This window comes from Mobula birostris, chromosome 29 (genome assembly GCF_030028105.1).
Source record: "Mobula birostris isolate sMobBir1 chromosome 29, sMobBir1.hap1, whole genome shotgun sequence".
In the NCBI taxonomy this organism is placed as follows: Eukaryota; Metazoa; Chordata; class Chondrichthyes; order Myliobatiformes; family Myliobatidae; genus Mobula; species Mobula birostris.
In genome coordinates, this window is record NC_092398.1 from 26,566,981 (window position 1) to 26,583,148 (window position 16,168).

Here is a 16,168-nt window from a genome sequence, read left to right on the forward strand (position 1 = left end):
GCTGTAACTATATGTTATAATTATGTAGTTCTGTCAGTGTTAGTCTTTGGTTTTTCCCGTCTTTCTATGATATCACTCCGGAGAAACATTGTATCATTTCTTAATGCATGTATGCATTTCTAAATGACAATAAAAGAGGACTGAGTGTTCTCATAATCTAAAAAGTGTCCACTGCATTTCCGAAGTGTTCAGAGCATGGCCAAAGTATCCATCACATCCACAATTTCTATAGCATGTCCACAACGTCTGTAGTGTGTCCTCAGTGTCCACATCATCCACAGCGCGTCCACACTGTCCATTACATGCCCACTGTGTCCACCACATTCCCGAAGGGTTCAGTGCATGCCCACAGTGTCCATAACATGTCCGCAATTTCCACAGTGTCCACAAAGTCCACATTGTCCACAAAGTCCACAGTGTTCAACATGTCAGTGCTGAGCAAGATGTTTTTCCTGTGCTAATCCCATTGGCCTGTGTTTGGTCCATAATGCCTCCTTTCCTCGATCAACCTCCCTAGGTTGTGTTGGTCATTAACGCATTTCATTGTATGTTTTGATGTACACATGATAAATTAATCAATGTGTATCCCCGAGATATCTTAAGGAGTGGTGCCTCAGGAAGGCAGTGTCCATCGTTAAGAAGCCCACCACCCAGGGCATGCCCTCTTCTCATTGCTAGCAACAGAAGGAGGTACGAAAGCTTGAAGGCACGCTCTCAACGATTCAGGAACAGCTTCGTCCCCTCTGCCATCCGTAAACAGCCTCACTACTTTTTGTTTGTTTCTGTTTATGCACTACTTGTTTTAAATTAACTTCTGAACATACATACATATATGTATATATACTTACAGTAACTCAGTTTTTCTCTCTCCATTGTCATGTACAGCATGGTATCACTGCCGCAAAGCTAACAAATTTCACAATACATGCTGATGATGTTAAACCTGATCCTGATTCCGATCTGAATCAAGAATCTTTAACATTTAAGGAGGAATGTGCAGGAGTCATATGGCTTCAACGTTGCAATGATCGATTGGCACGGCTCGCGGCTGTGGGACTCTTTTCCAGAGGACTCTGTGGCTTGATGTTTGGTGCCCACAGCTTTGGACTTGTCTTGGAGGGGGACTCTGCACTTCGCGTTGCTTGTGTGTCTGGTGTCTGGTCTTTTATGCTGTTTGCACAGTTTAATTGGGACAGCTTGGCACGGACTGATTCTGTGTGTTGTAGTCAATGAACAGGTGGAGCATTGGCTGGTCAGCAGAAAACAGAGAGTGGGAATAAAGGGATCCTATTCTGGCTGGCTGCCGGTTACCAGTGGAGGTCCACAGGGGTCAGTGTTGGGACTGTTACTTTTTACGATGTATGTCAAAGACTTGGACTATGGTATTAAGGGATATGCAGCTAAATTTGTTGATGACACAAAGATAGGTTGAGGAGCAGGTAGTGTTGAGGAAACAGAGGGACTTAGATAGTTTAGGGGAACGGGCAAAGAAGTGGCAAATGAAATACAATGTTGGAAAGTGTATGGTAATGCACTTTGGTGGAAGAAATAAAAGGACAGACTATTATTTAGATGGGGAGAGAATTCAAACTGCAAAGATGCAAAGAGACTTGGGAGTCCTTGTGCAGGATGCCCTAAAGGTTAACCTGCAGGTTGAGTCAGTTGTGAAGAAGGCAAATGCAATGTTGGCATTCATTTCTAGAGGTATCGAATATAAGAATCAAGATGTGATGTTGAGGCTCTATAAGGTACTCATGAGACCACATTTGGAGTATTGAGTGCAGTTTTGGGCTCCTTATTTTAGAAAGGATATACTGACATTGGAGAGGGTTCAGAGAAGATTCACGAGAATGATTCCAGGAATGAGAGGGTTACCATATGAAGAACATTTGGCAGCTCTTGGGCTGTATTCCCTGGAGTTCAGCAGAATGGGGGGGGATCTCATAGAAACATTCCAAATGTTTAAAGGCCTGAACAGATTAGATATGGCAAAATTATTTCCCATGGTAGGACAAGAGGGCACGACTTCAGGATTGAAGGGCGTCCATTTAGAGCTGAGATGCAGGGAAATTACTTTAGTCAGAGGGTGGTAAATCTGTGGAATTTGTTGCCACGAGCGACTGTGGAGGCCAAGTCATTGGGTATATTTAAGGTAGTGATAGATAGGTTTTTGATTAGCCAGGGCATCGGAGGATGTGGGTTGAAAGCAGAGGAGTGGGGATGACTGGATGAAGTGGATCAGCCCCATGATTGAACAGCGGAGCAGACTCAATGGGCCGAATGGCCTACTTCTGCTCCTAAATCTTATGGTTTTTATGGTCTTATGGACATGGTGCTAACCAAAACTGAAGTAAACTTGACGCTGATAGAACATTCAATATTTAGATGTTTAATATTCTGTGTGTCTCTCCAAGAGGACCACAGCCTTGTTGTAGGGTCTGGAGGCTTGCATGCCTCAATGACCCACAGAGCTACGTTGACTGGAGTCAGGGCGTTATGCTTTGGCTCTTGGTAGGGTCACCCATGCCGAACAGGTCAAAGGGTAGAGGCCAGGCCAACAGTGGTCCATCAGTCCAGGTTCAGGGGTTTAGCTCAACCCTGACTGGTAAAACAAAATAACTATGGGAACAGCAATGAAGAATCCTTTTACATCTGTGAGACTCTACCCTGGATTTGCATGACCGACAGTAGTGGAAACTGAGCTACTGATACGATGTAGGAAGTCCTGAACGCTGCCGGAGATGGAGGGCCTTCATTGTTGCCTTAAACGCCAGCGGCATAGCGGACAGTAGGTATTCAGTGTGCTATTCACTTGCTTTTTGCGCGAGTTGGTCTTTATTCCACGCGTTGGGATACTTGATGTTTTCTTTGAACGGGTTCCACGATGGGACATTCAGGGCCCCAAGCAGTCCTTGCAGGCGAGGCGTCACTTCACCTGTGAGTCTGCTGGGGTCATATACTGTGTCTGGTGCTCACGATGCGGCCTCCGGTATATCAGTGAGATCCAATGTAGATCGGGGGCCACCCATTTTAATTCCCATTCCCATTCCAATATGTCAATCCATGGCCTCTTCTACTGTTGCGATGAGGCTGCAGTCAGGTTGGAGGAACAAGACCTTATAACCATATAACAATTACAGCATGGAAATAGGCCATCTCCGCCCTTCGAGTCCATGCCGAACTCTTACTCTCACCTAGTCCCACCGACCTGCACTCAGCCCGTAACCCTCCATTCCTCTCCTGTCCATTCTTGGATATTCTATCTGGGTAGCCTCCAACCTGGTGGCATTAACATTGTTTTCTCAAACTTCTTGTAATTTCCCCCCCCAACCGTCCTTCACCATTACCCATTCCCCTTTCCCTCTCTCACCTTATCTCCTTACCCGCCCATCACCTCCCTCTGGTGCTCCTCCCCCTTTTCTTTCTTCCACGGCCTTGTGTCCTCACCTATCGGACTCCCCCTTCTCCAGCCCTGTATCTCTTTCACCAATCAACTTCCCAGCTGTTTACTTCACCCTTCCCCCTCCTAGTTTTACCTATCACCTGTGTTTCTCCTCCCCCCCCCCACCTTTTAAATCGACTCATCTTTTTCTCTCCAGTCCTGCCAGGGGGTCTCGGCTCGAAACTCTCCAGACCTTCCCTGCTCCTAAGCATAAGGAAGCAGGAGCCGGACTGGGGCCACTCGGCACCTTGAGGGGCCCCTGCCTCACCATCGGCCAATCTGCCTCAGACCTCGGCTCTACCCCTGTGTCAGATTACCCTCCGTTCCCTAATCTTTCAAAAGTCATCTGTTACAAATACAAGGGGTGCTGCAGATGCTGGGGATCTTGAGTAGCAGGCGCAAAATGCTGGAGGGACTCAGCAAGTCAGAGAGCATCCCGGGAGGAGAAGAAGGGGTCAAGTTCAAGCTCAAAGTTCAAACTAAATTTGTCATCGAAATACAGAAATGTCACCATATGCAACCCTGAGATTCATCTTCTTGCGGGCGTACTCAATAAATCTAATAAATATAACTGAATCAATGAAAGACCACACCAACAGGGCAGACAACCAGTCTGCAACAGACTGTGGAAATAGATAAAGAAAAAATAAGCAATAAATATTGATTTCATAAGATGAAGGATCCTTGAAAATTAGTCCATTGGTTGTGGGAATAGTTCAGCGATGGGGCAAGTGAAATCATGCCCTCTGGTTCAAGATCCTGATGGTTGAGGGTTAGTAACTGTTCCTGAACCTGGTGGTGTGAGTCCCGAGGCTCCTGTATCTTCTTCCTGATGACAGTAGTGAGAGGAGAGCACGGGTGGTGGGGGTCCCTGACGAAGGATTCTGCTTTCCTGCGACAACACTTTGTGTAGATGTGCTCAATGGTGGGGAGGGCTTTACCTGTGATGGACTGGGCCGTAACCACTACTTTTTGTAAGATTTTCCGTTCAAGGGCAGTGGTGTTTCCATAGGTGCAGCCAGTCAATATGCTCTCCACCACACATCTATAGAAGTTTGTCAAAGTTTTGGATGTCATGTCAAATCTTTGCAAACTCATAAGGAAGTAGAGGCACTGCTGGCCCTTAACTGTCTTCACACTAAATACATCCAAGAATCTAGAGGCACACTCTGCAGGGGAGAGAATTCCAAAATACATGAGAAATGTCAAGTCAAGGTTATTGTTGTTTAACTATATATATGTATATAATCATATGGGGTGTATGGGGTGTCAGGGAGGGATAGCACCTCTGGTGGGGGAACACGTCACGTCCTTTTCAAAGCAGTTAGCCAACCTTTGGTCCCCACCTGGTACTCAGCGCTCACCTGTGGCTCCCTGTAGCTGTTTGCATGCGACAGCGGCCACACCCCGGGCAATGGCTTTGACAAGCCGGCTAAATCAGGTGAGGGTAGCCGACGGGTCTCAAACCCTCGGTGAGATAGGGAGTTGTCTATCCCAGCATGTGAAGACAGACTCCAGTGGATTGAGCGGACGAGACCAATGGAAGGTCCAACAGTCAAGAAGGCGGTCTCTGCAAGCGTTGTGGAACGTGTTGAGCGGGACAAGACACAGAAGATGTCCTGGTCATCCACTGCGCCTAGTCCCATCTCCAGTCGTCTCGACTCTGTCTTGCCACTGGATCCAGATGGGAATTGGGAAGAGAGAGTGAGGCTGACGCTGCGCAACTCTTCCTCACTTAAATCCAAGTCATGTGCTGGTCTCGACACCATCAATAATGGTGTCGAGGTCCGCATCGATGTCAACGATGGACGAACACACATATACTCATATAATGTATATAGAAACAAGACGACATTTCTCCAAACCAGGGTGTAAAGCCCAGTAGTACACATGATGCACAATAACTAATGAAGGTAAGGATAAAATCTACAGATGAATCACACATAAATAAAAGACTAAAGTGCATTACTATTAAATGTTGTAAGGTATGGAACAGATTGATCAGTGACAATTAGAATACAATGGGGTGTGAGTTCAGAACCCTGGAGAAAGAAACTGTTTCCCATCCTGATCGTTCTTCTTTTTATGCATTGGAGTCTCCTTCTTGATGGTGAAAAGTCAAAGAGGACACCGGCTGGTTGGGTGGGATCTTCGATAATACTAAGGGCTCTATGTACACAGCGCTCTTGATAAATGTCCCCGATGGATGGTAGGGAGACACCTATGATCCTCTTGGTTGTTCTCACGGTCTTTTGTAGGGACTTCAGGTCCGATGCTTGACTGCTCCCACACTAGATTGAGATGCAAGTTGTAATGCATGATATTTATGATTTTTCTAACAGGTATATGATTCATTGAGTCCATTCCACCTTTAACCACATGCATAGATATCTATCTAGCACGGGCAAAACCCAGGCTGAGACACAGCCAGTAAACTTTGACAAACTTCTATAGATGTGTGTTGGACAGCAAGTTGACTGGATGCGTCACAGCCTGGTATGGAATCAAAAAGAAGGCATGACAGCATCCCCACAATCTTTTGTGTAGATTTGGCACACCATCTAAAACTTTGGCAAACTTCTACTGATGCACAATGGAGAGAGTATCCTCACTGGTTGCATCACGGCCTGATATGGAAACACTAACACCTGGGAATGCAAAAGTTTAGAGAAGGTGTTGGACACGGCCCAGTCCATCAGGGAAAAGCCCTTCCCACCTCTGAGCACATGTACAAGGAGCGCTGGCACAAGAAAGCAGTGTCCATCGTGAAGGGCCCCACCAACCAGGCTATGCTCTCTTCTCCCCACTACTATCAGGCAGGAGGCACAGGAGCCTGAGGTCCCGCACCACCAGGTTCAGGAACAGTTATTACTCTTCAACCATCTGGCTCCTGAACCAGTGTGGATAACTTCCCTCACCCCAACTCTGAACCGATTCCACAACCTACAGACTCACTTTCAAGGGTTCTACAAAACACACACTCAGTGTAAGTTATTTATATGCACATTGGTTGTTTGACAGTCTTTGATTATGCATAGTTTTTTTCATAAATTCTATTTAATTCCTTTATTATAATGAAAATCCGTACAAGAAAATTAATCTCAAGTTAGTCTATGGCGACGTGTACATACTTTACTCACAAACTTACTTTGAATTGGAAAACGTAGATTTTTACATACTACGTACACTTATAAATGGAAATCGGAAAATATTAAAGTAGTTAACTCATCCAGGCAACTTTTCTGTGGTTTTCATACCTAATTATGCAAAGAGAAGGAGGTCCCAAACGGGCACTCTTTGTCGTCGGCGGAGGCGGCTGACGCACGCTTGCGTGCCGGCCGACCGACTGGCCCGGGCGGAGGGATTGCGAGTGTGAGCAGACGCGGAGCGGCCGCCATCGGCCGCCGAGCCCGAACGAACCCCCGAGCCGGGATCCGGCGGGTGGCAGTCGGTACAGTTAACCCTCTCTCTCTCCTTCTCCCTCCCGACTTCTCCTCGCCCTCATCCCCCACAACCCCGGGAGTCAAACCCACCGCCAATCGAACCGGAGGTGGGGAAGGGGCCCCGCCTTACCGGCCGAGCGAACGACGTGCGGGGGAGGGGGCGGACTCCGACGGATGCCGCGGCCGGAGCGGCGGCTGATGACCCCGGAGTGACCCCCTCCCTCCTACCCACCCCACCGTGCGCGTACCCGCGCCCGTGACGTAAGCTCCCGATCCTCCCCTCCCCCCCTCGCGTGGACCCCCCCCCCAACCCCAACCTCCACCCGCCCCCACGGGGTCGCCAGATGTCGGAGTTCGAGGAGTTCGTGGCGCCGCCCGAGTGCCCGGTGTTCGAGCCGAGCTGGGAGGAGTTCGCCGATCCGCTCGGTTACATCGCCAAGATCCGGCCGGTGGCCGAGCGCAGCGGCATCTGCAAGATCAGGCCGCCCCTGGTGAGTCAAGTGGGGATCAATGGGGGAGGGGCGGTGTGTTCCGGGGTGGAGAGGGGGTGATACCTGGAGTGTGTTCCGGGATGGAGAGAGTGTGGTACCAGGAGTATGTTCTGGAATAGATACGGGTGGTATCAGGAATCGGTTCTGAAATGGAGGTGGTCGTACCTGGAGTGTGTTCTGGGATGGAGAGGGGGTGATACTGGGAGTATGTTCTGGAATAGATATGGGTGCTATCAGGAATCAGTTCTGAAATGGAGAGGGGGTGGTACAGGGATTGTATTCTGGTTATGAAGAGGGGTTGGTATCCGGAATGTGTTCCGGAATAGAGACGGAGTGGTACCCGTGGTGTGTTCTGGGATGGAAATGGGGCTGGTACTGGGAATGTGCTCTGGGGGTGGTACAGCCTGTGTGTTCTGAGAGGGAGGGTGGTTGGGGGGTACAATTATGAGTGTGTTCCGAGATTGTGCGGGTGTGTTACAGGAAATGTGTCCTGGAATAGAGAAGGGGTGATATCGGGTTTGTGTTCCGGGATGTAGAGGGAGTGGTACTAGGATGGAGAGGTGTTGGTACTTGGAGTGTGTTCTGGGATGGGAAAACTGTGGTATCAGGAGTGTTTTCTTTGATAGAGAGGAGGTGGTACCAGGATGGAGAGGCAGTGGTACTGTGAGTGTGTACTGGGATAGAGAAGGGGAGGTGCGGCAGATTGTGCTTGGTGGTTTTGACTCCTGGAGTTGCTGGGAGGGAGTAAGGAGATGTTGGGGAAGGGGGAGAGAGGGCTTGGTACTGGGGGTGTATATTGGGGTAGAGAGGGTGTTGTACCAGCATTGAGAGGGGATGGTACCAGGAATTGTAGTTGAAGAGAGAGAAGGTAGTACTGAGGATGGAGGGGGTGATACCAGGGGTGTGTCCTGGGATAGAGAGGGATGCTGGTACTAGGAATACTCACTGTGTTAGGAAGGATGTACTGGGATAGAGAGGAGAGGGTTTCTCCAGATCACAGTGGAATAGAGAAGGGGTGACATTGTCAATAACCACTTGGGTAAAGAGGATGTGGTACTGGGAGTGGTGAGTGGGATAGAGAGGAGTCAATGGCTGAATGGCATAGCATTCCCCAAGGCCTAGCTGTTCCTAGTGTTGGCAATAGCAAGCCGATGAGAATGCTTAAGGACAGAAGGGAAGGGTTGTTGAGGAATATACACAGAGAGAGATATCAGGAGAGAGAGGTGGATGGTGGGATCTACTTTATTAAGATCCTGCTGGGGGGTGCTGAGTGGGGTGGCAACTGCAAGATCTGGCTATCGTTGGGAGGGATGGAGGCAGGCCATGCTAGGATGCTCAGGGATGGAGAGGGGGTGATAGATGCTGGGATAGAGAAGTTGCTTGATTGCTGGGATCTGGTAGGATTCTGAGGCAGGGGAAGCCAAAGAATCTGGCAGCCCATTGAAGCAACAGAAGAAAAATTGAGGAGTTTGGGATGTGGTATACTGTTCAGGGCTAGAGAGGGTGTGGTACTGGATATGAATGATGGGGGTAGTGTGGGTGCTACATTGGGCAGCAGAAATATCCATAAAATTGTGCTGAGAGGAGGGTGAGGTAGTTGGTTTGGATAGATAGCTTTAATGCTCATGGATAGAGAGGGGGTTAATACCATTCCTATACATGGTGGTTTGAAGGGTGAGGACATCCACATTCAGTGGGCAATCACAGGTGTCAGGGGATGGGCTGTGTGGTTGGTACTGTGGAGATTTCGGGATTGGGATGACTTTCCGATGGAAGCACACGGAAACCAGGATCGAAAGGGGTTATTACCAAGATGCACAGTGATGTGGGTGTCGTGATGTTGAGACAGAGGAAATAACACAGGCGTGTTTTTTTTACTGGGAGGGTGATGTGGGCATTCCCATAGCTCAGATCCGAATGGCTGGGCAAAAATCTGGTGCAAGAGGGCGAGGTTGTGTATGAGCAAGGAATAAATGGCAGTGGTGTTACTAGTTGTAAATGTTCGGATGGTGGTGCTGGGGTATCATGCTCAAGGGTGGGTGGGGGTGCATATTGAGACAAATGTAGACTTCAGGGACATAATGCTCAGGCGTAGTGAAGGAGTAAAGCGTTTTCGTACAGAGACCATGCTGATTATAGGGTTAGACATCAAAATGTTTCTGTAAGAACATCTAATGTTACATCACCGAGCAGGCCATTCAGCCCATAATATGGTGCTGACCCTTTAACCTGTTCTAAGATCAAGGTAGCCCTTTGCCCGTACATAGCATTCCACTTTTCTATCATCACAGTGCCTATGTAATAATTTCTTAAGCACCTCAGATGTGTCTACTTCTACCACTAACACTAACAGTGCATTCCATGCACCCACCATCCTCTGTAAGATATTTTAATTATCTTAAAAATATTTGTATTAGAAAATTGTTATCTTACAATATCGTTCCACCCACCAGTCACTTTAAAAATGTTACCTCTGACATGTTTGTCTCCAATACTTTCCCTCATACTTTCCTCCAATCACCCTAAAATTATAACCCCTTTTGATAGCCATGTACGCCCTAGGAAAATGTTTCTGGCTGTCCATAAGTCCAGGTTATGCAACCACTGATGCTGGCAGACAATCTCTGAAGAGTATTGATAATGGCTGGTGTCACCTGTCTTGTGAAGACACCGCCCAGAAGAAGGCAATGGCAAACCACTTCTGTAGAACGATTTGCGAAGAACATTCGTGGTCATGGATGGACTGTGATTACCCACATCATACAACACGGCATGTAATGAACGAGCGAGTGGAAAAAGAAAGCAAAAAATGAAGAAGATATTGAGGTCCATCGGTTTATTGTTCAGAAATGGGAAGGAGATGTTTCTATTCTCCGTTTGTGATTCAGTCTTCACATCTCTGTAGGGTAGCAAAATTGGAAATTCATCACCCTTTGAGAAGTCCCATTCTCATCGTCTTGAGCATCTCTATCAAGTCATCCGGATTTGCTCCAGAGAAAATCCCGAGATTGCTCGACGGAAAACATGCTCGCCAAACCTTGCAGCATCGTGATAAATATCCTCTGCACCTACTCTAAAGCTTCCATGTCCTTCCTATAATGAGGCGACCAAAACTGAACACAGTACTCCCAAGTTTGGTCTATCGGCGACCCGGGTTCAATTTCCACTGCTGTCTTTAAGGCTTTTGAATGTTTTCTCTGTGACTGCGTGGGTTTCATCCAGGTGCTGTGGTTTTCTCCTACAGTCCAAAGACGTACCAGTTGGTAAGTTAATTGGTCATTGTAAATTGTCCCCGATGAGGCCATTAGGAATCGTGGGTTCCTGGGCGGCATGGCTTGAAGGTGCACAAGGGCCTGTCCTGTGCTAAATCTCAATAGATAAACTCAATCCCACGTATCAACTTGCATGGCAACTTTGAAGGTTCTTTGGGCTTGGACACCAAGATCCCTCAATTCCTCCACACTGCTAAGAATCCTGCCATTAACCCTGTAGTCTGCCTTCAAATTCGGCCCTCCGAAGTGAATCTCTTCACACTTTTCTGGGTTGAGCTCGTTCTGCAGTGGAGGTGGGAGGCTAGTTACAAGATTAGGACACAGTCATTTATAGCTGAGGTGGGACTTCTTACAGAGGGAGATGAATCTCCAAGTATGCTACTCTAAGGAATTGTGAAGACTGAATCAATCAGGGGATATAGATAAATCGGTGAGAAACATCTCTTCTTATTTCTGAATGGAGAATGAACCTGTGGACACTACCTCATTTTTTTTTCATTTTTTGTTCTTTTTTTCCCCACTCATTCGTTTGTTACATGCTTTGTCATATGATGTGGGGATCATGGTCTTTCCATGACTAGGATTGCTCTTGGCAAATCATTCTACAAAAGTGGTTTGCCATTTCCTCCTTCTGGGCAGTGTCTTTACAAGACAGGTGACCACAGCTGTTATCAATCCTCTTCAGAGATTGTCTGCCTGGCATAACCAGGACATGATGTGTACCAGCTGCTCATACGACCATCTGCTCACATGGCTTTCTATGACCCTGGTCGGTGGAGGGGGGAGGGGGTGGCTAAGCAAGTGCTACACCTTACACCTTGCCCAAGGGTCACCTGCAGGCTACTGGAGGGAAGGAGCACCTTACACCTCGTTTAGTAGAGATGTATCGCCTCCCTGCCACCCAAAATACTACATTTTTGCATTATCTATTTAATTTATTTTTTACATATATTTATAGTTTATTATTATGTACTGCTGCAAATCAACACATTTCATGACATATACCTGTGATTTTAAACCTGATTCAGATTCTCAGCGGGGATCTGCTGCAGAATAGCAGATGGGCCACAGTCGGTTTGGCCAAGATCACATTGGGTGTCTGCTCCTGCTGTTTTCTTATCTATCAGAGTGGTGTTGGGAGCTAAAACGCTAAGTCCCAGCTGGTTGTGTCCCAGCACAGAGGGGTCTGTTCTGTCCTGCTGGGATGAGGCAAAGGGCAGAGAGCAGTGAAGGTGAGCTCAGGAGAGTAGGGGGAGGGAACCTTTGGACAGGGAGGATGGGAGCCCTCAAAACACGAAGCAGAGAGCTCTGTAGGATCTGAGGATCCAGCCATCCCTGCTGAGCACGGGTTGTACTGGAGATTCTGGATAGGGTGGATGTGGAGAGGATGTTTCCTGTTGTGGGCAGTTGAGCATCAGAGGGCACTGCCTCAGAATAGTAGGATGTCCCTCCAGAACAGAGATGAGGAATTTCTTTAGCCAGAGGGTGGTGAATCTGTGGAATTCATTGCCACAGATGGCTTTAGAGGCCAAGTAAGTCATTGAGTGTATTTAAAGCAGGGGTTGATAGGTTCTTGATTGGTCAAGTCCTGAAGGGATACGGGGAGAAGACCGGAGAATAGGGTTCAGAGAGAGATTAAATCAGCCATGGTGGAATGGCAGAGCAGACTCTCTGGACCAAATAGCAGATTCTGCTTCCATGTTTTATGACGCGAATGAGGGTCACTGGCACGGTAATCATGTGCTGCCCAAGTTCTGGACGCAGCCCAGGCTCATGCACATCAGCCTTCCCTCTATGGACTCGTCTACACTTCCCTCTGCCTTTGGAAAGCAGCCAACACAACTCAGAACCCTTCCACCTCGGATATTCTCTCTTCTCCCCTCTCCCATTGTGCAGAACATACAAACGCTTGAGAGCACGTCCCACCAGGCTCACAGACAGCTTGTCTTTATGGCCCATGATCTTATTAGCAAAGGTTTTGATAAGTTATGAGAGGGGAATGGAGTGTGATGTTTGAGGGGCAACAAGGAGTGAGAGCAGGGGTGAAAGAGGTAGATGGAGGGGTTTGAGACTGGGATTGAAAATGGGGAATTCACTGTTATTTATAGTTCAGTGATGCTATGGTCGAGAGTTGTTCCCACCAGAGTAAACAGGATGCGATTCAGGCACTGCTTAGGGCTGGTAATGTTGGGACTGGAGTGTGGGTGATATTCCAGTGAGAGAGGGCGGGAGGTGGTTGAAGCAACAAATTTCACAACTTATTAAACCTATTCCCATCCTGGTATGAGGAGGGGGTGGGCAGAGAGGATGTGAGAACACAGACTGTGAGTGCGAATAGTATCAGAGAGACTGTGTGGTTACAGACAAGAGCCGATATGAGGATATTTGGGGTAGGGAGGGGTTAGTATTGGGCAGATAGAGGGGAGGAGAATATTCTCGGCCTTCAACTGGAAATAAACTGGTGCACTGGGACCGGGAGCAAGGAGGATGAGTTGAAAGAGGTGTACAAGATGTCCTCCACTCTTCAAGAAGGGAGAGAGGCAGAAGAAAGGAAATTATAGGCCAGTTAGCTTGACCTCAGAGGTTGGGAAGATGTTGGAGTGGATTGTTAAGAATGTGGTTTCAGGGTACTTGGAGTCACATGATATAATAAGCTAGAGTCAGTATGGTTTTGTCAAGGGAAAAATTTGCCTGACAAAACTGTTGGAATTCTTTGAAGAAATGACAAGCAGGATAGACAAAGGAGAATCTGTTGACCTTGTGTTCTTTGAGTTTTCAGAAGGCCTTTGACAAGGTGCCACACGTGAGGCTGCTAAGCAAGCTACGAGCCCATGGTATTACAGGAAAGATTCTAGCATGGATAAAGCAATGACTGATTGGCAGGAGGCAAAGAGTGGGAATAAAGGGAGCCTTTTCTGGTTGGCTGCCGGTGACCACTGTGTTCCACGGGGGTCTGCGTTGGGACTGATTGTTTTTACGTTCTATGTCGATGATTTGGGTGATAGAGTTGATGGCTCTGCTGCAAAGTTTGCAGATGATATGGAGATAGCTGGAGAGGCATTTGAGGAAATAGTGAGACTACAGATGGACAGACAGATTCAGAGAATGGGAAAATAAGCTGCAGATGGAATACAGTGTTGGGAAGTGAATGGTCACACACTTTATTAGAAGAAATGAAAGGGTTGAATATTTTCTAAATGGAGAGGGAATACAAAAATCTGAGATGCAAAGGGATTTGGGAGTCCTTGTGCAGGATTCCCCAAAGGTTAATTTGCAGGTTGAGTCTGTGGTAAGGAAGGCAAATGCAATGTGAGCATTCATTTTGAGGGGACTAGGATATAAAAACAAGGATGTAATGGTCATGCTTTATATAGCACTGAAGAGGTCTCACCTAGTGTATTTGAGCAGTTTTGGGCCCTTTATCTGAGAAAGGGTGTGCTGAAGCTGGAGAAGGTTCAAAGGAGGTTCACAAAAATGATTCCAGGATGAAACTTCTTGTCATAAGAAGACCGTTTGATGGCTGTGGGCCTGTATTCACTGGAATTCAGAAGAGTGTGGAGTGACCCCTTTGAAACCTGTCGAATGTTGAATGTTGATGGGTGGATGTGGAGAGGATGTTCCCTATGGTGGGGGAGTCTAAGACCAAAGGACAGAGTCTCAGAATGGAGATGAAGACTTTCTTTAGCCGGAGAGTAGTGAATCTGTGGAATTCATTGCCACAGGCAGCTGTGGAGGCCAAGTCATTGGATATATTTAAGGCAGAGGTTGATAGATTATTGATTGGTCCAGGCATGAAAGGATACAGGGAGAAGACATGAGACTGGGGCTGAGAGGAAAAATAGATCAGCCATGATGAAATGGCAGAGCTGACTCGATGGGCCAAATGGCAAAATTCTGCTCCTGTATCTTATGGTTTTATGGTCTTATGGTCCAAGATAATAGATCAATTGAACAACCAGAGACTGTTTTCCAGGGCTAATACAAGGGAGCATAATATTTCAATGATTGGAGGAAAGTATGCCGGGGGAGCACGTCAGAGATAAATTTCTAGCACAATGATTCATGGGTGAGTGGAACACCCTGCCAGTGGTGGTGGCACAGGCAGATATATTAGGGACATTTAAGAAACTTATAAATGGATGATAGAAACCTGGAGGACTGTATAAGAAGGAAGGGTTAGAATGAGCTTAGAGTAGTTAAAGGGTTAGCACAATAATTTGGCTGAATGGACTGTGGTGCAGGAATGTTCTATGTAAACACCAAGGGCCTGGATTCTGATACTGGAATTCAGAGGGTAAATTTGAGGAATAGTGAACTTGGGTGATAAAGAGAACTGGCAGTTTGTGGAGAGGCGGTTTTGAGCCAATTAGAGAGGCACCTAGAAAATTAGAGAGAGAGGGTTCCTCCAGAATCTAATTCTCCCCCCAGTGACAGAGGGGTTCCTGCAAAATCTAATCCCCCACCAGTGAGAGAGGGGTTTCTACAAAATCTAATCTCTCCACACCCCATGAGATAGGGGTACCTATGAAATCTAATCCTCCCCCCAGTGAGAGAGGGGTTTCTACAAAATCTAATCTCTCCACACCCCATGAGATAGGGGTACCTATGAAATCTAATCCTCACCCCCAGTGAGAGAGGGTGGGGGGCACCATAAAAATCTTTCCCCCTTCCCCAGAACACACTGCTGCTACCACCCCATTTCCATCTCAGCGGGAGGTGAGGGGTAGTGGACAGAAAACCTAGTAGGCTGTAAGGGAGGGTATAATGGTTGGAATGGGGCTAAGGACTACCTAAGAGGGTGTGGGGTGGGCTGGAATATGACTGAGTGGCACAGTGGTTACACGCAGAGTTGAGATGGTGGTTGCGGGATTGGGAATAATAGGAATTCAGAGCTGTGAAGGAGATGGGGAATGGTGTGGCTGGTAATGAGGTTCCTGCTGCCTCTGCCCTGGGCGGAGCCAGTCTGTAGAATTGAGAAGTACCTCCACATGCCATTCCTTGCACATTGGGTCATTCTTTTCTCACCCCAATGCATTTCTGACACACTGCTCCAGCACTTTCCTGTCCCAGTTTGCACCTCTGGCACATTGTGAATGCTGTACTGTGTTTCTAGCAAGTTTTCACTGCTCCCCCACCCCCACCCCCACCGCCACCAATTCACCTCCTGCATGTTTTGCATCTTTTACCCATTTACATTTCCTGCACATTATCTCCCTCTTGCGTGCTATTGTAATTACTGCCTCTTATCTGTCACTCTTGCACTCTCTGCTCTCGTTGCATTTCCTGCGTGCCACATCTCCATCCTTTGCTGCAAGAGTGGCGCACTGTCTCCCCACCCGGTGCTCCTATTCCTCCTTCATGCCGTCTCCCTGCCCTATGCTGCAGATCAGGCACATCACCTCTCTGCTCTGCACTGCCCCTCTGCCTCGTGTTGCAAATCCAGCTCACCGCCTCTCTGTTCCCCCACTGCAATTTCTCTCCGCCCCGCACTGCGACTCCTGATTACCGCCTCTCTGCCCC

The 16,168-nt window shown here is 47.6% G+C and overlaps 1 protein-coding gene across 2 annotated transcripts in view; it reads left to right on the forward strand.

The window, feature by feature from the left end:
• The first annotated feature begins 6,781 nt into the window (after nucleotides 1–6,781).
• kdm5c (lysine demethylase 5C) overlaps nucleotides 6,782–16,168 on the forward strand; it is a 135,601-nt gene continuing 126,214 nt past the window's right edge. For both annotated transcript variants that reach the window (XM_072246617.1, XM_072246618.1), the window contains exon 1: nucleotides 6,782–7,376. In XM_072246617.1, the coding sequence (XP_072102718.1) occupies nucleotides 7,230–7,376 (147 nt within the window). In that variant the 5' untranslated portion in view covers nucleotides 6,782–7,229. The remainder of the gene's footprint in view (nucleotides 7,377–16,168) is intronic.